This window comes from Podarcis bocagei (assembly GCF_964188305.1).
Source record: "Podarcis bocagei genome assembly, chromosome: 7".
Lineage (NCBI taxonomy): Eukaryota > Metazoa > Chordata > Lepidosauria > Squamata > Lacertidae > Podarcis > Podarcis bocagei.
In genome coordinates this window covers 50,776,017-50,794,322 of record NC_138132.1, presented here as the reverse complement: position 1 = coordinate 50,794,322, position 18,306 = coordinate 50,776,017, and the positions used below count along the sequence as shown (strand labels likewise).

Here is an 18,306-nt window from a genome sequence, read left to right as displayed (position 1 = left end):
TGAATTGTGAACAGTGAGAGCTTTTGTAACACGAGGCAGAAGATCTTAATTCTATATATCTCTGAGAAAGTCCTATGTACTGGATTCCTAGTTCATAGCATTCTTGACACAACCTCCCTCATATTCTGGGGGTTGTACCATCTCTGGCTGACAGTGTGAGGGTAAAATGTGGGTGCTGCTGTATCTCCAGTTGATACAGGAAAAAGAAGATGGAAAGACATACTGGACTGAGAAGCCAAGCAGAGGGATTCCTGAGCAAGGGCTGATGGTTAGGGAATGCTCGTTATGCCTTGGATATTTTCTGTTTCAAGGCTGGCCCTGAACCATTTGAATTAATGAAAAAAATCTGCCTCTGCATAGCTGCAGAGTAAATTTCCCTTAATACTGAGTAGTCATAATTAGAAAGGTTGCCACTTCAGATCTTCAGGTATCTGAAGAAGTGTGCATGCACACGAAAGCTCATACCAAGAACAAACTTAGTTGGTCTCTAAGGTGCTACTGGACATTTTTTAAAAAAAATTTAAATATATTTCTACTACGTCAGACCAACACTGATACCTACCTGAATCCACATCTGCATAAATAGGTTTGGGGTGGGGAGATGTACTCCTCACCCCAGTAAAATGCCTCAAGTAATTTGCATTTCACGTGTACTAAGGCCATTATTTCGCCTTTCATCCGCTGGGCTCTGACAACATTTTCTGGGGTACGCGGCCAAATTCAATCCCGGAACTACATGTCGCAACATCAGGGTGCTGCAGCCTGTTTTCCTGGTTACACAAGTTGGTTCACATACCTCCTATACGGTAGTGAGAAACGAGAACTATAGCGCCTGCGCAGTGCAAGCCCGTAAGATAAACAAAAAGCGCATGCGCTTAGGGAGCCTGAGTGATAGGACAATAATGGCTCATCGGCTGGCGGCGGCGGTTTTATCGCCCCCTTTGGCCGCCTTGTGGAGAGGCCACAGCCGCGGACTTGCGAAGTTGGTACCGGTCCGGCAGGTGAGGAAAAGGCGGGTGCTGTTTTGTGTGTTGCACTGTCGTAAATACAACGGCGCCCTCCCTCTGTTCCCCAGAATGGTCTGAGTTAGGAATGGTGGTCGCTGGTTATGTCATCGCCGCGCGCCAGCGCTTCCATGACAGGTATAGGCCATATTCAGTGGGCGTGGTCAGAATGCGCCTCATGTAACCCGGGCTCTGGATTGGCAGAGAAGGAGAAGCGTGATTTGTATAATGACATTGGAGTTGCGGATTGGCTAGAGATGTGTGCAACTGCTTTGGATAGCAGTCAGTGGGCTACACTGCAGGGTTGCTGTAAAGCTGCTCAGCGAAGTAGGGTTGATTTCTGAGCGCACAGGATCCCGAGGTTAGCCGTGCGCTTCTGCGTGCGCAATATGCCGATGTTTAAGTATGGACCACGCGCCCTTGCTGAGCTCCCCACTGCTCAGCAATAGCAGGCCACATAGCAAGGAGAATATCTTATGCCTGTTAATACATGCCCCTATCTCAACCGTAGCTGTCTTCCTTCTTCGACATGGGAATAATTATCCTTTAATGCCCCTGAACTATGGGGATCACAGCACAAAGCCTTCCCTATAGGACTAGCACAAGCCACTCTCAGCTTCACCCTAGGCTGCACACTGGCAGAGAAGGGCATTAAACTGACCCTCCCATGGGCCGTGTTAAGTTCTTTTCCTGGGATAATGCTAGTTTTCAGCTTCTGGTTTTAGAACTCCTGGTGCACAAACTATTCTGCATACAGAGCTTTATGGATACTTGGTTTTGAGGCCTTTCTGGCCACTGTGTTGCATATTTGTACCTTTGACCTTGCTCAAAAGAAAGGGGGAGGGACCCTTGCTGGCCCTCAGGAAACCAATGCCGCCCTTTGCTCTTTTCAGTGGTGTGAGAGAGTCCATCCAGGATGTGGCATGTCCTTCCATCACTGGCTGTGCTCCAAGCCTGAAGGTATGTGACTCCAGCAGAAAAGGGCTGGCGCTTCTAGTTTGTGGCTGTGTTGAGAAGAAGAATGTCCTGATATTTTTTTCCTGCTTAATTGTAGAGCACGTTATTTGCATATAGTAGGTCCCAACTTCCATTTCTGGTACATCCCTTTAAAATAATCTCAGGCAGCAAGGCTGGCAAAAACATTTGTTGGTGCCCTTGAAGCCTGCTGTCAATCATGATAGACAGCCTCAGCCGTCATCACTGAAGCTTTTCTTCAGGCAGCTTTATACTTACTGACCTACCAGCCTCCTATCAAGCTTTAAGTGTATTGTGTGGGCATAGAAGGTTGATGTTGAGGCACTTCTGGTCATTTCAGCGTTAGGGAAGTAGAGCATTGTGGCAGCAGTGGGGACCTTGTCGTGTAATATAGAGGCTGGGAAGAACAAGACTGAAGCTGTCAACAGTAAGATCTGTTTTTGTCCTGCAGGCTTTGAGAAGAAAGATGAAAAGAGACAGGGTCCAACAGAGGCAGCCCCTGATAATAAAGGTAAGCACCTTCTTTTCCATGGCTCGGTTATAGAGCATCTGCTCTTCACGCAGAAAATCCCAGGTTTGATTCCTGGCATTATTCTCCATGTAGGGTGGGAGGCACTCTCTGCACAAAACCAGAGTGCCACTGTCTAGTGGTGCAAACAATCGTGAGTGAGCTGGACCTTCAGTGGTCTGTCTCAGTACAAGGCAGATTCCTTTGTTCCTATGTTCTTCCCCCTCATTTACCTCCCTAAAGTTGTTGAATGCCTCCCATTCCAAAAACTGGTCCATATCTCATAACTCTCCCCAACCTGTTCTGCTCCCCCTCTACAATGTAACCAGGAGCCTTTTAAAGCCTAACGTATAAGCATTTCTATTTTTTCTCTCCTTCCTAGAGCCTGCTGGCTCCAAAAATCCCAGTCTTTCCAAAAATACCTGGGGAAGCAGTGGTGGAGAAGGCAAGAGAGGACGGAAAGATGAGGATTTGGGGTGGTGGAATCACATGCAGAAGGTATGTGACCATTTTCTCTGTTGCATTTATGTCACTGAAATGTCCTATTAGCCACCTAAAGCTGCTGGAATCGGGGATGGCTAAAGCAGAAACAAAAATGACACGATGATATGCTGGATGAAAGACTGGTTTCTGTTGGAAAACACTGATGTCCTAGATCTAGAAGGGCACAGCAATGTGTATGGGTGGCATGCATATTTGTGGTACGACAAGGCAAAGTCCCATAAATTGTTTAAAAGCCATATTGTTAGGAAAGCCTTATTTATTGTCTGGACTAAATACAAGGACTTACTTGAAAGCAAGACCCCGAGGTGGTTATCACCGACGGAGGCCAAGGCTATAAAACTACGTAATATGGGGAGTGGCTGGTTGAGATATTGTGATATAATTGAGAGAGATGGTGATACCTGGAGGTTGCAGAGTTTTGAAAAATTGAAAGGAAAGGTGTGAGACTGGTTTCATTATGCCCAAATTCTAGAGATTTTTAAAAAGGACAAAAAAATTGGTTTCCAGGTGGAGAAATCAAAACTAGAGACAGAACTACTTGAACCTAAGACGAAAGTGCTTTCAAGAATGTATAACTTGTTGCTTGAATGGAACACCCAAGATGAGATAGTTAAATCAGCAATGATAAAATGGGCACAAGATATTGGGTACAACATTATGTCTGAAGACTGGGAAAGGTTGTGGACCACAGGTATGAAATTTACGGCATGTAGTGCCTTAAAGGAAAACATTATGAAAATGGTATACAGGTGGTACATGACCCCAGTCAAACTTGCAAAGATTTATCATTTGTCTGATAATAAATGTTGGAAATGCAAGGAGGCTGAAGGAACTTTTTTTCACCTCTGGTGGACATGCCCGAGGGTGAAGGCTTTTTGGGAAATGATTTATAACGAGTTGAAAAAGGTGTTTAAATACACCTTTTGTAAGAAACCAGAGGCCTTTCTCCTGGGCATTGTGAGCCAGAGAGTGTTAAAAAAAGATAGAACTTTCTTCTTATATGCAACCACAGCAGCAAGGATTCTTATAGCTAAATACTGGAAAGCACAGGAACTACCCACGCTGGAAGAATGGCATTCGCAGCTGATTGACTATATGGAATTAGCCGAAATGACAGGCAGAATCCGAGACCTGGGAGAAGATGCAGTGGAAGAGGACTGGAAAAAATTTAAGGACTATTTACAAAAACATTATAAGTTATATGAATGTTGAGAGTTTGCTAAGTGCTTTGGAAAAACACGCTTCAGTATTGAAATTGGTAAATGATTGAAACTAAGTTTTAAGATTTTGAAACGTATAAATTATGGACTATATAACTAAATGAAAACACAAAAACAACTGAAATAAGGTATTAATTTGCTGTTTATTTTTCATTGTAAAGAAAGCAGGGGATGGAGGACGTGGGGAAGTCTGGTTGATTATGAAAATTGATCTGAAAAAGTGAATTTCTTCTTTCTCTTTAAAATTTCTTTTCTTTTCTGTAAAACCGCTTTTGTTGTGTTACTGATGTTGTATTTTTACCCTGGAAAAAAGCAAATAAAAAAACTATTATAAAAAAAAAATGACACGATGATAGCAGCCATATTAATTACCTACTTTTTGCCCCCAGGGAGAGTTCCCTTGGGATAATAAGGACTCCCGGTACCTGATTGTCATGGGAGCTGGCATCCTCACAGGGTTCTTCTACCTCTACTACCGAGATCCAGGCAGAGAAATCAGCTGGAAGCACTTTGTGCATTACTACCTGGCCAAAGGACTGGTGAGGCAATATGTGGCAGGCCATCCTCTTGCTGGGGGCGGAGGGCAGCTCATGTATGTATTCTTCCCTATTCTATTCTAGCAGTAAAGTGTAGGCACTTGGAGTAGGCATTAGGAGCAGGAGAGTGAATGCTAGGAGTTCTCTGCGGCTACAACATACCATTTTGTACTCAACTGAAGCTCCACCCAGAAGGGTTCACTCTCACTCTTTCTGGTCCTGTCCACACCGTAGATTTAAAGCACTCTTATACCACTTTAACAGTCACAGCTCCCCCCCCCAAAAAAATATGGTGTAGATGTGACCTCTCCTTCCTTCCTTCCTTCCTTCCTTCCTTCCTTCCTTCCTTCCTTCCTTCCTCTTAAGGTGGATCGACTGGAAGTGGTGAACAAGCAGTTTGTCCGGGTGTTCCCAATCCCTGGCGCCACCTCAGAGGTAAATAATTCCAGGGGACAGAGGGATGAGGGGGAGAAAGACAGGGGATGCCCACAATCACTGCTCTCCAGTCTGCCACAGTTAGACCTCTGGAAGAAAAGCTGTGTGTGTGTACGGCACAGCAGTCTGGTGGCAAGGGAGTTGGGTCCACAGAGGTCCCTTTCACACCCGAAGCAAGAGAAGGCTCTGTTTATGCCAGGGGATGTGAAAAATCAACACCTGTCCTTGGTTGCCGCAGAAGCACATCTGGTTCAATATTGGCAGTGTGGATACCTTTGAACGAAACCTAGAGGCTGCTCAGCTGGAGCTGGGGATCAGCAGCGCCCAACAAGTGTCTGTGGTCTACAGCACCGAGAGTGATGGGTGAGTGACATGCCCCAGATCAGAAGCAGCTGTGCTAAAACTGCCCAGGTGCCACCTGCTGTAGCTCATGGGCCTTCTGACCTTCTCTTTCAGCTCCTTTCTCCTGAGCATGGTGCCTAGCCTTCTGCTGTTGGGCTTCCTGCTGTTCACTCTGAGACGTGGACCAATGGGAAGTGGGCGAGGAGGGCGAGGAGGCGGGATCTTCAGTGTTGCAGAGACGACAGCAAAAGTCCTGAAGGACAACATTGAAGTGCAGTTCAAGGATGTGGCCGGCTGCGAAGAGGCCAAGCTGGAGATCATGGAGTTTGTGAATTTCCTGAAGAATCCGAAGCAGTACCAAGATCTCGGGGCCAAGATTCCAAAGGTGCCCACTTTTGATTTGTAGCCAATTCATCAGGTTACACAGACAAGTCCAGATGGCCAGTGCCTTTGGAGGAGAGGTGAAGGCAGCAGTTGGCTGTCCAAGACCACCATAAATGAAGCCCATCAGAATAGCGTCAGCTTGGAGGGTTGTAAGTGAATCTTCCTGAAACGAGGGACCTCTGAGCCCCAGCAATGTTGTGCCATTCCAGGCTTTGAGGTGCTGCTGATGTGGGTTAGCTGACCAGTTAAGGGAGGGACTGCTTGTCATTGGGCCGTATTGCTGCCCCACCTTCCCTCGTTTTGACCAGCCTCTTGTCTCTTCCAGGGAGCAATGCTCACGGGGCCCCCGGGCACAGGCAAAACCCTCTTGGCCAAAGCTACTGCAGGAGAAGCCAACGTCCCTTTCATCACTGTGAACGGCTCTGAGTTCCTGGAAATGTTTGTCGGAGTTGGGCCTGCAAGGGTGAGATTCTCACAAAACGTTCTGCATTGGCAAGCTTCTTAAACAGAAAGGGTGGTTATCCAAAATCAGGAACTCACCTTGTAACTATACCTCCTGGGAGATAATAGAAAGGAGTCTAGGAGACTTTGGCAGGTGACATGAGCATCCAGGCTTCAGCTTTGCCCATTTGATGCTCCAAACAGATGCTCAGTGTTTGGGCAGGTGCCTGAGCAGGGGAGTCTCTGGTTTCTTGCACCTGCTTGCATATCTCCCTCAGATGCTCAGCTGAGCCTGCCCTTTCTCCTCCAAAAGGGGCGGGAATCTTTCACCTTGAGTCCCATCATCAGCACCCTGCCCCAGCTGCTCACCAAACCAGACTGCTTTCTTCCCAGTGGGTGGCTCAACTCTGTGGGGAAACCTCTTTGTTTCAGGTTCGGGATATGTTTGCCTTGGCACGGAAGAATGCCCCTTGCATCCTCTTCATTGATGAGATTGATGCCGTCGGGAGGAAGCGGGGCCACGGGAACTTTGGGGGCCAGAGCGAGCAGGAGAACACACTCAACCAGCTGCTGGTAGAGATGGATGGTGAGATGGAGCAGAGGCATCTTGAGGAGGGAAGGAGCTGGCATGCTCTTGTCTCGCTGGAGAAACAAGCAATCTGAAGTTCTTGCCCCTGTTCCTTAGCATTAACAGAGGCTTCTGTGTTAATGTTTCCAGACCTTTAACATGGTTCCTGCCTGGGATAGCTTGGCTGTTCCTAGCTGTGCCACCTGCTCCTTTTGCCCCATCACCATCTTTAAGATCAAGTGAGAGCACCCCTCATACACAGCCCTCCCCTCAACTTGGTGCCCCAACCGAATGTGGCTGGACTCTGAACACACACCTTCCCCATCCAGTGGTTAGTGGTGATGAGACCACCTGGAAGGTACCAGCCCTGGGACAAGGCTGCTTTAACGTGTCCAATTATTGTATGGTTGGGGATAAGGGAGAGTTTGTGTTAGCAGAATGGAAGGGGCATTAAATTGGGTTCTAAACTGGATCTTTTTAGTTTACTTTTAAACCATTCTGAAGGTGGGCTTAACTAGTGACCTAGTTTCATAACTACAGAAGGTTACATTCTGAATTTTGTTGCAAAGCACTGTATTTCAATCCAAATATGTTAGCTCCCCTCCCCTCCACTAGAAGGCTTGGAAGATGTTTGGGGAATGTGTTCTGTGCACAAAATTGCAAGAGGCATTCCCCCCCCCCCCCCCGGGAGCTGATCTCCTCTCATTTCCTGTGCAGGGTTCAACAGCAGCACAAACGTCGTAGTGCTTGCAGGCACAAACCGACCCGATGTCTTGGACCCGGCGCTGACGAGACCTGGACGCTTTGATCGGCAGATTTATATTGGTAACAGATGCCATGTCTAGTCTTAGTTGTGCTCACCGCTTTGCCTGTCTCCCTGCCTGCTACTGGAAGGTTGCCCCTGGAAGGTTGCTCAGAAGGGAATGTAACCCATGGTTTGAAAAGGGTTGCCTATCACTGCCTTAGATAGCCCCAGCTCTTCAATGAAACAACATCCTCCTGTTGCTCAATCAGCAGGACCTACTGGGAGGTACCCAGAGTCTTGATGAGCTTCAGAGAGACTTGCCTTGACTTTTCCTGACCTGCTTGGAAGAGACTCCAAGGAGCAGAGGGGATTTCTTTCTGCCCTTGCTTTTCTCTCTCATTCTGATCGTTATGAGATATTTTGGAGTCAGGAGAGGTTTCCTGGGGTATTAAAGCGACGATCTCTCAAGAATTGGGAAATTTCAAACAGATTAAAATTATTTGACTTTTAGAAGACATCTGAAGGCACCCCTGTTCAGGAAAGTTTTTAATGGTTGATGTTTTATTGTGTTTTTAATGTTTTGTTGGGAGCTGCCCAGAGTAGCTGGGGCAACCCATTCAGATGGCCGGCATATAAATTTATTTTGGCCTCGGTCCAGTATACCTGAAGGAGCGTCTCCACCCCCATCATTCTACCCGGACACTGAGGTCCAGCACCGAGGGCCTTCTGGCGGTTCCCTCACTGCGAGAAGCCAAGTTACAGGGAACCAGGCGGAGGGCCTTCTCGGTGGTGGCGCCCTCCCTGTGGAACACCCTCCCACCAGATGTCAAAGAGAACAACAACTACCAGACTTTCAGAAGACATCTGAAGGCAGCCCTGTTTAGGGAGGCTTTTAATGTTTGATGTATCATAGTATTTTAATAGCCTTTTGGAAGCCGCCCAGAGTGGCTGGGGAAGCCCAGCCAGATGGGCGGAGTATAAATAATAAATTATTATTATTATTATTATTATTATTATTATTATTATTATTATTATTATTAAATAATTATTATGGAGCATGACCAGCCTCTTTTAACTCCTCATTTCTGAGGACTGCGTCTTTAACTCTCTTTCCCCAACCAGGTCCACCGGACATCAAAGGCAGAGCATCCATCTTCAAAGTCCACCTCCGGCCTCTCAAACTGGATGCAGATATCAGCAGAGATACTCTGGCTCGGAAGATGGCAGCCCGGACCCCAGGATTCACAGGTGAGATGTGGGCAGAATGCCAGCATGTGGACGGGGGAGAGCAGGAGCGCTATTGGTCAGAGGGGGCACCTGAGCGGGAACCTGTAGGGCAGCCTACCCCAACCTGACGCCCTCCAGATGTTTTGGACTACAACTCCCATAAGCCCAGCACATGGCAAAGGCTGTTGTGGGGCTTGGCATGACTTCCTTGTTTGACTCATTTGGCTGTGTTGTTTCTTTGGAAGCAGAGGTTGCAACAGAAAGGCAGGAGCAGCAGCCCCAGTTCTGACACAGTCAGGTGCTATTTGTTACTTTGTGGGCCTCTGCCATCTTGTCAGAGGAGCCTTCCTGCCCCACCCTGCTGCTTGGCCTGGGGTCTAAGTGGAACTGGGTAGCCTGAGGTGAATGGTCCTTCCCCACAGAACAGTCTCTGGCAGCTGTGGAGGAGCACATCTGCTTTGGAAAAGAGCTTGCAGAGTCTGCGGCAACAAGCTTCAGTGAGAAAGAAAAAGGCACAGGGATATGGACACCCCCACCCCACCTTGAGTTAAAACAGAAAAGGGCATTGCCCTGCCACACTGGATTAGGAATGCCAAGGAAAGAGTTGTTCCTTCCCCCTGCTTTTCATGATTTGTTCTCATGAGAGCCAGTGTGGTATAATTGTTATCGAGTGTCAGACTAGAACCTGGGAGACCAGGGTTCGTATCCCCCACTCAGCCAGGAAACTTACTGGCGACATTGGGCCAGCCCCCACCTCACCCCTCACAAGGTTCTTGTGAGACCATAATGGGAAGGGGAAAGCCATAAACACCCCCTTGAGCTTCTTGAAGGAAAAGGTGGTGTTTAAGTATAGGAAATAGAATAATAATAAATAAATGTTTTGCCAGTTCTGAAGGTGCTTGAAGGAGCTTTCAGGCTGATCTGGACTATCTCTTCCTTGGAATAAATTTCAAAAGACCTTCTTAAAGCTCTGCCAAACAGAAGGTTGCTGAAGACGCCAAGTTCCCTTTTCCTTTTGCTGTTGCACTAACATCTCTCTCTCTCTCTCTTTCTCTGTCTCTTTTTCCAGGTGCCGATATCTCCAACGTTTGCAATGAGGCTGCCCTCATTGCCGCACGACACGCCAGCCCCACTGTGAACGAGAAGCACTTTGAACAGGCCATTGAGAGAGTCATTGGGGGTGAGGGTCCCTGACTGCTCACCATGCCAGCTCTGAGTACCAGTTGCTGGGGAACAGGAGCACAGGGAAAGCTGTTCCTGTAGACTTCTGCCGCCGTGGGAAGCAGGATGCTGGTTTAGTTGGGCTTGTGGCCTGATAAGGAGATGTCTTGGCAGGCTGTCAGATCCTGAGCATTTATTTCCAAGCAAATCTTGCCAGTTTCAATGGGGCAAGTCAGGGTGCGATTGCACTGGCAGCTTCCTGCTGATCTACTGGTGGATATGCCACTCTTCTGTTCTTCCCAGGCCTTTCACACATTGCTTTTTAGGCTTCCCAGACCTGTCTGGTCACTGTGGGGAATGGGGTGCTGAATTAGATGCCCCTTTGGCCTGACCCAGCTTCCCAGTGACCTATGGCCATCACTAGACCTCCAAGTACTTGCCTATCCCCCTCTTGATGTAATCTCAGCTGGCGACTGTCATCATATCTTGCAGAAGTGATTTCCAAACATTCTTCTTGGGCAGGGGTCAGCAAATTTTTTTAGACGTGGGCCGGTCCACTGTCCCTCAGACCTTGTGGCAGGCCGGAGAAGTAGCACCGGGGGGGGGGCGGAGCTGGAAGAAGAGGCGAGGGGGGCAAGTAGTCCGCCCCAGCCCCAGCTGCTGCACTTACCTGCTGCCACTGCCACCTCCGCTGCTGCTGCTTCTTGTGGATAGGCAGAGCGAGCTTGTCTGCTTCGCTCTCTGGCCCACAGGAGCAGCAGGGCGGTGGCAGTGGCATCGGAGGGAAGATGAGTGGCGCGAAAGGGCTAGCTCCAGAGATGGGCTGCTTAAAATGGTGCTCAGCCAGCTCAGCCCAGCCCCCTTCCTCCTCTAGGCAGGGCAGGGAGGAGCCAGGAGAAGGGAGGGAGGAGGTGCTGCCACGGCATGTGTGAGGGAGAAGGGGGGGAATGTAATGGCACGGGGGGGAAATGGCGCAGCCCGAATGAACAGAATCCCCACGCCGATCCATGGACAGTCCGTGGGCTGGATCCTGAAGGCAATTGGGCCTGATCCGGCCTGCGGACCTTAGTTTGCCGACCCCTGTTCTTGGGTTTGTGTGCCTCTGCAACAAGAGCCTCAGCTACTGCCTTTTGCTCCTGAGAAGAGCAGAGCTGAGCAGAGCAGAGCCCTGCTGAATTTTGTGTGGGTGGAGAAGAAGCATTTGCAGTTCCCCAGTAATTTTAACAACCCAAAGAGAAGTGGTCCCCAGAGGGACCCGGCCTTGAGCAGTCCTCTGCAGTTGCAGATACTATGCTGTGGAAACTGTTAGTGAAAGGAAACTGAGAAGCAGGACAGGGAGAAAGCTTCCCTAAGGAAAGCGGAGGCTTAGTGGCTTCTGTGCTGCAGTTGGAGTATTGCTCTGCCTCTTGTGGGTGAACCAGCTGACCATATTGCCTTACAGCTTCTGGTTGCAGAATGTTCCTATAGCAGAGTTAAAGAAGCGAGTCTTTGATCTTCTCTGTGGAGGCAAGAATTTAGCATTAACAGCTTGCAATTAGAGCTCTCGTATTTTCCATCATGAACAGCAGGTTTTGTGTGGATTCTCCAGTGGGTTGGTATCTGCTGGGAGTGTGTGGTGAGTGAAGAGCTTTCTCGTTGCTTTTGACAAACACTGCACTTTCCTTCTTCTCCCCCACCCCCCTTCTTCCCTCTTTCTCCAGGGCTTGAGAAGAAGACCCAGGTCCTGCAGCCAAATGAGAAGACCGTAGTGGCTTACCATGAAGCTGGGCATGCTGTGGTGGGCTGGTTCTTAAAGCACGCTGACCCTTTGCTCAAGGTGCATCTCCCCCAGCCAGTGGAAGCTCTCCTAATATAAACACAAAGCAGGTTGTGGAGCGGGTAAAGCCAGCTGAGCTCCAGTTCTTTTCCCAAAGAGCCAGGTAGCTCAGTGAAGGTCCCCATTTGGTTCAGAAGGCTCAACAGGGTTGTTCTGTCCCAGGTGATGGTCTCAGTCAGATGAGGTTCCAGCCCCAGAATGAGGTTCCAGGCAAGAGTTCAGGTTCCAGCAAGCCAAGCAAATTTAGGTGAAGTCCGCTTTTTGGTTAAGTAAAAAAGCAAGGCAAAGTCCAGCACCTGGAAAGGTAAAGTCCCAAGTAGCACTGGGAGATTCATACAAGCTAGAGATTCATACAAGCAAGCTACATTATTGCTTCAGCTGCAAACTGTCCCGGTCGGAGGCCTGAGCAGGGCTTCAGCACAGTCCAGGTGGCTAGCTATGCCTCTGCTGGGAGCAGCCTCCGTTCCTTAAAGGGGCCTTGCCTGTAGGCTCCAATGGAATAGGAGAGACGGGGCCTTCTGGCAGGAGTCCTCTGACCAAGAGAGTGGCAGTGTGACTTCCTCAGGTGGTAGTGAGATGGGCTGCTGGGCACAGAGGTGCTTCCAGGAGACCAGGGTCAGTTGTGGCTGATGTTGAGGTCACTTCTTCATGGCCTCATCCCGCTAACCTGGAGGGTCTGCCCTCCCCTTGAGCCTCCCTAGTTCCAGCTCCAGGTGCTAATTGCCTCCTGGCAGATCTGAACTGAATGAGGAAACAGGATCTGGGTGTTCCTTGCAGGATAGCACCCCAGGATGCTCCTGTTAAGCTAGGAGCAATCTAATGCAGGATAGGTCCTTGACTTCACTTGCATTGTCGCTGGATCAGGGGCCGAGTCCAGAGGCAAAGGAAGGAAGGATGGTGTAGAAAAATCCCCCTATATGGCAATGCTGATTCGGAGCAGGATAGCAGCAAGGGGGCATACAGGGAAAGGGCTGCCTGTTAGTGTAGGCAATACTGAGCTAGATGGACCCATAGTCTGACTCAGTATAAAGCAACTTATTACAGCTGGGTTGGACTCAAAACAGAGATCTCCCCCCCCCCCCGAAGTGCCCAGCTGACTCAGACCCTCCCTTTGCCATTCCCAGCAGGGGCGAATTGCTCTCTACTTCCAGAAATAGTTGTGTGTGTAACAGACTGCTGTACTTGCAGATGATAGCTGATGAGAGCAATTGGCATTCCTTGTTTTGGAAATCACTCTTATGTAATTTAGGTCCCTTCAATACAATCCCCCCCCCCCTGCATGTAAATCTTTGCCCTTCAAGGGAACTGCAGCAACCTTTGGGTGATGCAGTAAATGTCTAACTGACTCTGCATGGGTTGTGGGGAGGTGAGTGAGTGTCTTCCGCTCCCTGCTGCTCCACTTTCCTGTTGACTCGAAGCTGGACTGGGCTCTGCCTTGCTGACCTTGGCTCTGCATGTTCCTGGCAGGTCTCCATCATCCCCCGGGGCAAGGGCCTGGGCTATGCGCAGTACCTGCCCCAGGAGCAGTTTCTCTACACCCGGGAGCAGCTCTTCGACCGCATGTGCATGATGCTGGGGGGCCGCGTTGCTGAGCAGCTCTTCTTTGGCCGCATCACAACCGGTGCCCAGGATGACCTCCGGAAGGTGACGCAGAGCGCCTATGCCCAGGTAATGCCCCATCAAGACATGCCCTGTGCTGCTGGGTGCCCTGGGTATGAGGACGTAATGAGAGCCCTTTATCTGATGCAGCAGCTTTGTTAGAGATGCCCTGTTTAGAAGCCAAGGGTAGTTGATAAGTGGAAAGCTGATTCAAAGTGTTGACTTCTTACTTCAGAAACAGAGGTTAGTTCTTTTGCAAAGGCACTGGAACCGCTTACCTGCTCCCCACATCAGTCATACAGGTGTGCAAGGAAGAGCTCTATGCACATGTGCACACACCCACACACATCCACATGCGACTTAAAAAGAGTCCTGCTGAAGGAGCCAGCGGAGACCCACCTGGTCTAGCATTTTGTTCTTGCAGAGGCCAGCCAGATGCCTCTGTGAACTCTGCAAGGAGGACCTGAGTGCAATAGCACTTACTCCACTTATGATTCCTAGCAACAGGTATTCAGAGGAATACTTCCTCCAATAGTCGAAGTGGAACATAGCCATCTTGGCTGGTAGCCTTATTTTTATCCTCCAGGAATCTCTCTAATCCTCTCAAGGGCAGACTTGAGAGTGGAAGGAAAGAATGAGAGGGAAAGAAATGTCGGAGAGTCAGTCTTCTGGTCAGAGCAGGGGGGAGGTTTATCACTTGCTAAATTTGTGCCCTGCCTTTCCCCACCAAATTGTAGGATCCAGGGATAATTGTCTGACTCTGCGTTCACAGCTTTGCATGCACCCAGGCTGGTGCCAGCTGCCTTGTCTGGGCTCTGATTCACTCTGGACCTTTCTAACGTCTAATTTTGCAGAAAGCAAGCTTCTGTCTCCCAAGACCTGGGAATGTGAAACTCTTGGGAAATTGGGGCAGCTCAAGATGGATGCCCTGGGGCAAGAGAAATAACCCGGCACCCCATTGTCTCTGTCACTCCCCGCCCCCGCTGCCCCCGGTCCTGCTGCTGGCTCAGGAGTGTTGCTCTCTTTCCAGGTGGTGCAGTTTGGCATGAGTGACAAGCTGGGTCAGGTCTCCTTTGACCTTCCGCGGCAGGGTGATCTGATGCCCGAGAAGCCTTACAGCGAAGCCACCGCTGAGCTGATTGACGAAGAGGTGCGTGCCTTGATCAACACGGCCTATGAGAAGACCCTGGAGCTGCTGACTCAGTGCCGTGGCCACGTGGAGAAGGTACGGAGCCAGGGCAGAAGCTCCCTGCTGACTTGTCCTGCACTTCAAATTGGGTCTGCTTGCAGCCCACAGCCCACGTGCCACCCCTATTTCAAAGACGCTGAAATGGGACACATTTGCAGGTTAAATGGAGGCAGCACAGCAGGGACCATTAGAAGCAATGAAGGACATGGAAACTACTCTTGAGGGGAACAGTTTAATTTTGCTGCAGGAAGGAATGCACAATGGGAGTTGTAGCTTCTCTCCTTAATTTGCATTATGTTTCTTAATGGGCTTCTATAGTATTGCTTGATCTCCATAGCCATATATTCATTGGGTGATATTCAGCTAAGTTCTACACAGAATAGACGCATTGGAATTAATGAACATGACTATGTTAGGGCCATTAGTTTTGGTGGGTCTGCTCAAGACTAAAACTTAGTTGACTACCATCCATTGTCCTAAGACAAATAGCAGAAGTTGCTGATCCGGATCAGGGCTGGCATTAGCACCCAGCCTCCTTGGGCACCTGCAGGGCTTAACACTGACACGTTGCTCCTCATAAAAGATTCTGCCATGGCACTCCAGGTAGCTGTACCATCTTAATTTCCCACAATGCCTACATCAGGGGCGGTGTTGTTGGTCACATGGCTGGTAGCTCCAGAGGAGTCCAGTGACCTGTTTACTTTTTATTTTGACCCTTGCAGGTAGGAAAGCGTCTCCTAGAGAAGGAAGTCCTGGAGAAGGCAGACATGGTGGAGCTGTTGGGGCCCAGGCCCTTTGCAGAAAAATCCACCTACGAGGAGTTTGTTGAGGGGACCGGGAGCTTGGAAGAAGACACCTCCCTCCCCAAGGGCTTGAAGAACTGGAATCTTGAGCAGGAGGAGGAGAGAGCCCAGGAGAAGGCCTCTTAGGGAAAGCAGGGCCAGCCTGAAAAGAAACGCATGGCACATTGTCCATTGGTCAAGCACCAAGGCCTGTTTCTTTGGCTGGGGGCAGCATTGCCGAGAGACCAGCTGAGCCTCACTTTGCCATGGAATCATGGAACACTGTCAGGCTCCCCTTCCACCAAAGGACCAGCAACAATGTTCAAGGACCACTGTCTGCAGCAAGCAACCTTCCTCAGTTCTCCCCCTCCAACGAAGGACATGAACTGGGATGGTTGCTTGGAGCAGAGAAAAGCAGGTGCCCTCTCCTGAGCTGATCACAAACAGCCTCTGTGCCTTCAGTAAACTCATCGACCATCTGACACACACAGACCCAGCAGTCTGGGAAGGTAAGAGCTTTCCAGGAGACCGCTCTTCTCAAGGGACCAAGGGCTGCCTTATTATGCTCAGTGCCTTCACTCCAGCTTCCCCCCTGCTTTCCCTTCCCTTCCCCTCCCCTGCCAGCCTGCCTTGCAAATGGGCAAGAGTGAACAGCAGAAGGCCATGCAGAAGAATTTCTGTGAATCTTGAGAACCCTGTGGACTTATCTAAGGGTGGAAGTGAATAGGTCTGAATAGGAACATGGTGCTAGTTTAAATGGTGCTACTTGAATCCTTCGCTTCTAGTTCTGTTGGCATAAGGGCCCCCAGAGGATTCTGGGGGCAGGAGCCCCAAGAAAATCCAAAAGGGCCACTCCAGACCATGGCTGTCCTGTGTGCAACATCAGCTGCTTTCCCATTGCCTGCAGAGCAACCTCCTTTACACAGTGCCTGTTATTTCTCACCACCAAATGCCTTCCCTGCAGAGGAGGCTTTGTCTTGAGGGCAGCAGTGCAGGAACTCCCTCCTGGTGGTTTAGGCAGTTTATACTTCAGTCTCACCCGAGTCCCTGCAAAGGAGCAGCTCAGGGCGCCTTTGGGCCCTTTACTTCCTGCTGCTTTTGCCTTGGAAATGTCACCTATGGTGGGCAACCAGTGGACTTCCATGCAAGACATCTTAGTGGCTTCGGGGCTCTATCTCCTAGATCAGTGTTGGAGCAGTCAGGGCAGGAGGATATGCAGCCCAACACACCCCACCACCACTTCCAGCACTCCTTTCTTGGCACCTTGTGCTCATTTGCCAAAAAGCTTAGAATTCGTACCTGTGAGGGTTTTGATGTGGGTGTGTTGTGCCAACTCTATTGTAGCCGCTGCCTTTGGAACCACTTCATCCAGCCTTCTGCCAGATGCCAAATCAACCTGGCATTTGCCCATGTATTGCCCACTGGGCAGAAGTCATCCAGAACCCCCTGCCCCACGTTGGCAAAGCCTCCCATGTAAAACCTGTGTGTCAGCCTTGCTCTTCCGTCTCCACTCCACCCCCACTGCTAGCTGCTTCTGCTGTTTACTCACTTGAATGCTGGTCATTCCAAAGCATTTGACCGACCGGCTTCTGAAAAAGTGACTCAGCAGAAACAACGCTGACTAGCTCAGCAAAACTGCTGGCTTTACTGAAAGTCATATTTGTTACAATCAAAGACCAAAATAAGTTTGGGCACCACCTTCTTCCAGGAGTCCAGCATAGGAGCCGTCTTCTGCATGATGAGTTGCTTTTTTCTTTCCCTGTCCTTGAGAACCTTTGCAGGGAGTTGCATTTTCACATGAAAGGTGCCCCACATCTACCATATAGGTATAGGTCAGACTTATGTGTCCTTCTTGCCCAGTAATGCTGCATTCCCCAGCCTTTCCCACCAGGGGTCCTCCAGATGTTTCAGAACAGGGGCTGATGGGAGCTGTAGTAATTGTAATGGTTTTGTCTGTTTTTATAGTCTTTTCTGTTGTTAAAACCTAACCTGGGACCTTAGGGTTGAACCAGCGGGCCACAAATCTTATAAATAAAACAGCTCAGAGCATCTGAAGAGGACCAGGTTGGGGAAGGCCAGCCTGCCCTGACTGTTGCAACTCTCCAGGGCCTTGAGCAGAGGTCATATGGATTGTGGGCACCTCTGAGACGCCTCTTGGTTTGCACTCACTTCAGTAGGTTTTCCCCTTCTCTCCTCTTCAGCTTTTTGCGCACATCCCATAAATTTAGCCCTGTATAGAAGGAGAGACAGTGTGCTGCTTAAGTGTGTGCAAGCGTAACCTAATTTAAAAATGAAACACTCAAGCGCTAGCCAGCCCCCAAAAGACAACCAGGTTTCTAAAGAAGAGGAAAACCTGTATCTTTTGTAAACAAAGGCAGATGTGCAAACCTTGGTAAGCAGATCTGCAGGGAGGGCAACAAGGAGCAATAGATAAAGTACCAAGAACATTACAGATAACAGTGGTGTGATGTGTCAGTGTGGACACTACTGAATATATATCTCAGGTAAAATGGGAGGTATATGGAGGCTGAAGGAGGTGTGTAGGATTAGCAGGTTGTGACAAAGCCACTGATGAGGGGGAACAAATCAGGTTGGGCACAAGTCATCCCCAGTTGAGCCTCAGTGTTATCAGTAGGGAGCAAGAAAACACAGTTTGCAAAAAGCAGATTTTGTGGGCTCTGCAGCTGCTGGCTGGAAACTTACAGCACCCCCCCCCACACACACACACCTCACTTCCATTGTGCTGTGGATTCTGACTTCAGCAGCCTTTCCTTCCATGCAAGGACTAGGGAAGGAATCTATTGGACTTGGGAATGCAAGTGTATTTATTTGATAAACAGCCTGTTTTCTTCTGCATGTGGGTTTGTTTG

General features: G+C 49.3%; 1 protein-coding gene across 3 annotated transcripts; it reads left to right on the top strand.

Annotated features, from left to right (window-relative positions):
- The first annotated feature begins 852 nt into the window (after nt 1-852).
- On the top strand, nt 853-18,292 carry LOC308592403 (mitochondrial inner membrane m-AAA protease component AFG3L1-like). Of its 3 annotated transcripts, none has more exons than XM_081203797.1 (17): nt 853-1,001; nt 1,898-1,964; nt 2,431-2,490; nt 2,870-2,985; nt 4,601-4,750; nt 5,114-5,182; nt 5,421-5,545; nt 5,639-5,909; nt 6,234-6,371; nt 6,782-6,935; nt 7,635-7,742; nt 8,785-8,910; nt 9,959-10,069; nt 11,751-11,866; nt 13,334-13,534; nt 14,496-14,690; nt 15,377-18,292. In XM_081203797.1, the coding sequence occupies exons 1-17, from the start codon at nt 870-872 to the stop codon at nt 15,581-15,583; spliced, it is 2,346 nt and encodes a 781-aa protein (XP_081059923.1). In that variant the 5' UTR covers nt 853-869; the 3' UTR covers nt 15,584-18,292. The 3 variants fall into 3 exon arrangements, with proteins under 3 accessions (XP_081059923.1, XP_081059925.1, XP_081059924.1); XM_081203798.1 differs by lacking the exon at nt 853-1,001 and adding an exon at nt 1,274-1,365; XM_081203799.1 differs by lacking the exon at nt 13,334-13,534.
- Nucleotides 18,293-18,306: the final 14 nt, after the last annotated feature.